The sequence below is a fragment of the Polypterus senegalus genome, chromosome 6, assembly GCF_016835505.1.
Source record: "Polypterus senegalus isolate Bchr_013 chromosome 6, ASM1683550v1, whole genome shotgun sequence".
In the NCBI taxonomy this organism is placed as follows: Eukaryota; Metazoa; Chordata; class Cladistia; order Polypteriformes; family Polypteridae; genus Polypterus; species Polypterus senegalus.
The window spans coordinates 173,673,362-173,679,373 of NC_053159.1; the positions used below are offsets into that span (position 1 = coordinate 173,673,362).

At 40.4% G+C, this 6,012-nt stretch overlaps 1 protein-coding gene across 1 annotated transcript in view; it reads left to right on the top strand.

Moving 5' to 3' along the window:
- The window catches only part of zgc:172182 (coiled-coil domain-containing protein 89), a 55,347-nt gene extending 49,872 nt beyond the window's left edge, over window positions 1–5,475 (top strand). Inside the window, exon 8 of the mRNA XM_039757570.1 lies at window positions 5,171–5,475. Within this exon, the coding sequence (XP_039613504.1) occupies window positions 5,171–5,201 (31 nt within the window). The 3' untranslated portion in view covers window positions 5,202–5,475. The remainder of the gene's footprint in view (window positions 1–5,170) is intronic.
- The last annotated feature ends 537 nt before the right edge of the window (window positions 5,476–6,012 follow it).

Genomic DNA, 6,012 nt, shown 5'->3' on the forward strand with positions numbered 1-6,012 from the left:
CACAGCGTTGTCTTTGAGCATGCGCGACCTGTGACGGCCCGTGGCGTTTGGTGCATGCGCAAAAGAGAGCGAGGGGTGGAGTTCAGGCGCTGCCATCGATAGCGTCACGTTCATGTTCGTCTAGTTCCTGTTAGTTAGTTTTAATTATAACGATTTCAGTACTGTACGTGAATTGAAATTATTTCTAACTTGTGTTATATTTATTTAAAAGGTGCAATTCAACCTATTTGTAATTCTTTTTTAACAGCTTTTTGTCTGACGACAGTAATGTAGCTCGTTTGGCTATGCTTGCTTAAAGTGTAACCAGAAGCACAGTCACAATTTAATATAGCGTCATTCACAGAATTCGCAATGACTGAGCAAATGGGTTAAGTATTTGATCAAAAACACAAATTCAGTCGTAGTTTAATATAAAGGAAATGCAGAAATTATCAAAATTAAGTGTTAATATTTCGACACATTTTAAATATTTGTTCATTAAGTTTTCAGATCTACTTTTATTCAGTTTTAAAGGTCATGGGGCTGAAGCCTCCCTTATCGCCATCAGGTCAATCAATCAATCAATCAATCAACATTTATTTATATAGCACATAGCAGGCCGCCACCACAAAGAAAGAGGGGTCAGTACGGATTTTAGAGCCACTATGAATAGTTATTGTGATGAATTGATCATACAGAGTATCAGGATTAAGTTAAAGTGAAGTTATGAGAAGGCCATGTTAAAGTAATGTGTTTTCAGCAGTGTTTTAAAGTGCTCTACTGTATTTGCCTGGCGAATTCCTATTGGCAGGCTATTCCAGATTTTAGGTGGTGAAAAACAAGAAAATTTAGGCTGGGCCGGGTGCCACTTCATCACTGGGCATACTAACGCAAACTCATATGGGCAATTGGAGTTGCCAGTTCACCTGAGACATATCTCTGGGATGTTGATATGCACTGGTGTCCTTTAAAATAAGTTAGAAGGGAGTGACATTTTAACATAGTGATTATAACATTAGCATGTAGATAGCAAATGCCAAACTTGCAAACAAGAGCGGCATTTGGGGGTAGCAAGTGGGGCGACGCTTTGAGGTCCCGTTCGAGCAGATTTGTCAAGTTATATTCTCTAGTTATATGTTGATAAAGTCCGCGTGTTATCTTGGAAAAATGTAGCTGAATACTGTAATGAGAAACTCCGGTGTGTGTTAACATTATTTTTATTAAATTAGCGTGCAAGTGTACACAGTCCACACATACCGGTAACAACGTTTTACGTAACCGGCCCCGTACACCCCTGCCGAATCTGCTTGCAAAATAACATACAATAATAATGGAGGGTACCAGCGGGGGTGGATTAACAAAATAGGTTAACCAAGATCGCAGACTGGGGGCCCGGACTGACTATACGGTCCCAGTTGCTTAAAACAATATATTTTGTTATCATTGTTATTTTACCGATTCATCTTACATTACCTACAGGGATGGACTGGCCATTGGGACTAACGGCACAAACCCCGACGCGCACTTCCTTTCAGTGCTGCACTGTTGAGCCACAAGGTGTACAGAGAGAGGTTGGGGCGCGGCGCGAGTGGCCAAGGCTGGATCCTGCGTGCTCCTGTCCGTCCAATCACGTCATCGGACTAACTGTCGACCATCCCTCACCGACACAAACTAGAAAAAGGCTCAAGAGGAAAGTTGCGAAATAAACAAATTATCGAATTATGTGAAATGAACTGCAGCGGAGACAGCTTGCACTACTAATCAGTACAATGAAATTCTTTCTTGCACACTTCTCTGAATGACTGACAAAAATAACAATAAAATAACCATATACTGCAAATAATTTACTCATCAGTGGATGCAGCGCTGAAAGGTAAATTGAAAGATTTGAGAGGGGTGTTTAATTGCAAGACATCACAGTTAGAAGATTTTTCTTTGACAAAACGGTTTTATGCTTTATTTTACAAGGAAGTTAACTCTCAAACGCGTGGATTTAATATTAGCTTTCCCCCATCCCTTTCATAATGCGAGCAGCCTTCCTGTTGGCGGCTGCAGCAGAGCTACTCACACAGAGAACCGAAAGGAGTCCTGTCTGTCGTCTCAGAGCTGCATGAGGTGCCATTCCTGCCACCAACTCCCATGATTTCCCTGCAAGTTGGAGGACCACTTACAGGTCCGGATGCAGCTTAGCGTCATATGATTTTTAAATCATTTTAATTGTATCATCCAAATGATTTGAGTCATTTTCAGTTATGCATTTTCTCTTCAGTTTCCTTCTGAGTATTTTATTAAACCAAATAGTGCATGATGAATAATGTTACTCGATAATGTTTACCCCTGTTGTAAGCCGTTTTGGGTAAAAGTGTATGCGCAGCAAACGAATGTAAATGAATACACGCATTTATAATTGTCATTTACATCTTATTGCTAATAGCCACAAAACAGGGAATGCCACTCTTTACGATTAAGAGAAACATTTAAGTGTTATGATCAGGGCTGAATTTTAGGGTCTTATTTCTTTTTCTTATTACATTTTGCACAACCGTTATTAGGGTCGCATCCCGCGTTTCTAGGGGTGTGACCTCGAGTTTATCAGCATGCTGGGATAAAAGTTAGGCACTTGCACCCAGCTTTTATCCGATTGGTGGATAAATCCTCTAAACCTTCTCTTTGCTATTGACCTTAGTGTCTTGTCTGGTTTTTACGTTGATCCCCTCGTCTAGGTTTCAGTCTCTTCATTATATTTTATTTGTTTTCTTTTGCCTTTTGCATGCATCTCCCACTTCGTCTCAAAAAACTAGTTATCTGTTTCCTGCAGAGCCAAGGTTCAAAATCTTAACAAGGGAGAAAACTAAAATGAAGCACAAAAATGGCACTTGAGCAATAAGTGGTTTATTACTAATAAATGGCCTCTCATGAAGCAGCTACTGTGGCCCTCCAGGACTGACGTTGCTCTGCCCTGATTTAAACTGTCTGAGTCTTAAATAGCAAATCAAAGAAATTAAGTTGATTAGCAGAAAAAACTGGTCGCTAGTTAAGTAAAGGGTAGAATGAAACTCTATAGCCACTGTGGCCCTCTTGATGAAGAACCTAAAAGACGGTAATGCTAATCACTGTGCCATAATGAAGCTCATTAAGAAAGTATACAATATACAGTATAACCACTCAAGTAATCAGATTGTGACTCAGACCTAAGAATGTAACACTATAATCTCCTCTGTACTCTTTGTATTATTTGGCAGATACTGTATCACACGGGTCCCCAACTCTAGTCCTGGAGGGCTGCAGTGGCTGCAGGTTTTCATTCTAACCCTTTTCTTAATTAGTGACCTATTTCTGCTGTTAATTAACTTCTTTTAAATTAATGTCGATTGACTTTCTCTTGAAGATTCCATCCATCCATCCATTATCCAACCCGCTATATCCTAACTACAGGGTCACGGGGGTCTGCTGGTGCCAATCCCAGCCAACACAGGGTGCAAGGCAGGAAACAAACCCCGGGCAGCGCGCCAGCCCACCCCTTAATTGTTTCTTTTTCCTTAATTAGCAGCCAAATAATAATGAGATACAAAATGAACCAAAACAGGACCAGCAATCTGTGACCATCATACAATATTGGAAAATAAAGAAACATGAAGGTCTCAGGAATGCTGATCTGCTCAGGTCCCCAAAATAGAGAAAAATCAGCAATTTCCAAAATGTCTGCTATTGCACCTTGAGAGCAGCAACAAGCCATGGAATTAAAAAATGGGTTCAATTAACAACAAGAATCAGCGCCTAATTAAGAAACTGGTTGGAGTGAAATTGGTTGGAGTTTGAGGCCCTGACTTAGTTGGTCTTCTGTTGGCTCACTCACTTCACATTTCATTTCTGTTTGGGTGTCATTTAAGGAAAGAAATAAAGCAATTGAGGGGAACAAATCTTAACAAAACATATCAATGAAAATTAAAAGAAGCTAAATAGTAGCAAAAACAGGCCACTAGTTAAGAAAAGGGTTAAAATGAAAACCTGCAGCCACTGGGGCCCTCCAGGACCAGAGTTGAGGACCCCTGCTGTATCACATATCTATGAGCTTCTTTTCGCAACTGAGAGGACATGGCAGATGTTTGCTAATTGGCCAACCAATCACAAGTGTTACCTGGTAGGTAACCACCTAAATAATCAGATTGCAACTCAGACCTAACAATGTAATACTAAGATCTTCACCCTGTCAAATAAGCAAACCAGCCACCATAGCGCAGCATCAGAGGCATCGTCTCAGGCGCCGAGGTTCAATCCCCGTAAAGGGATACAAAGGTGCGTACGCCTGACAAGCCCCAATAACGGAGATGCACGTGTCATGTACTCTCTGTATAATTTGGCAGATACCATATCACATATAATACAACAACAACATTTATTTATATATCACATTTTCATACAAATAGTGTAGCTCAAAGTGCACATGTTATTTAATGTTAATAAAAAGAATGCAGTCCTGTAGAGAATTGAAAATTCTTCAGTAAAAGAGAGAGTGAAGGAACATATTACTCAATATATGTAAGCGTTTAATATTTAGGGTGAATTACTAGTTGTTCCTCATATTAAAGTGCTGTCATTACAAAACAAATTGTGTCATATCAGTCAACACACCATCTGCAATATGGCCCAGGCTTCCCAGGGTCTTACAATACTGTTCACATATTGTTAATACTTTTTGTTCTTTTCAGCGTTTATTTCAGCATTTCTTGCACTGAGCTGCACTCTGCACTTTGTATGCATAGATACTGTATATATATATATATATATATATATATATTTACATTCCCAATCTTGTGTTTTTTCTTTTTATTGTGTGATTAACTGTTGTGTGTATGTCAATTATGCAACATATACTTGGAGAGTCACCAAAACTGGAGTCAGATTCCTTGTATGTCTGCATACTTGGCCAATAAATTCTGATTCTGATCCCGAGTCTCTTCCCAGTGACCTCATCATGGAACTGATGGGTTGAGATATGCATTGGTTGATTTTAACATTCGTATTTGTGAAATAGTTTATAAACATGAAAATGCCTGCCTGTCATATAAACATGTGTCATGTGTCACACATGCGTGCATGGGATGCAGCTAAAAGGGCTTGAATGAAAGTAACACCATACCTGACCAGGGGGAGGTGATGTGCATTGACCCTTTCTCTCCCTTCTCTGCAGACCAGTTACGGGAAATTCCACCTGGCCCTGATGACCTTACTTCCAGTTCCGACCCCACAGATGACCTTCACTTCCAGTTCCGACCCCACAGATGACTTCACTTCCAGTTCCGACCCCACAGATGACCTCACTTCCAGTTCCGGCTCCACAGATGACCTCACTTCCAGTTCCAACTCCAGTTACGTCATTTCCTCTGGTCTGCCATAAAAGTGCTATCTTTTCCACATGCAATCAGTTCTGTGTTGGACTCGACCCTGTCACGTCAGTGTGCTTAATAATCCATTTGCAGCCAAGAATAATAGATGGCTGGCTATCCCCAAACCTTTTTTTTTCTAATTCCTCATCTTGTCTTTGACACATGTCATTTTCTAACCTGCTTAATCTACACTAGGCCTGCTTGTGGGGTTTCGGGGGTATGAAGCCAACATAGGTCACATGAATTAAGGTAACATCATCACCACTTCCTGTTTAGCATTCAGATTTTATACTCACAAATCATCATTTGCTGGAAGTTAAACTGAAATCCATCCATTCATCTTCAAGCCCATTTACCCTGAGCAGCATCATGGAGAAGCTGGAGCCTGTCCCAGCAATCAATGAGCACCAGGCAGGAACCAACCCTGGACATGATGCAGGTTGAGCACACACACATACACACAAATACACACACACACTACGGCCAATGCACTTAATCTGCATGTTTTAAAAATCAAGGTACCAGAGTGGATCTTCAGAGCAATGCCATAGGGGAAATATTTTTGGTTCCCAAAAGGCCAATCCACAAGAAGGTTTCAGAAAGAATTTTTATTTATTTAGATGCATTCAGGCTTTACACATTAAAT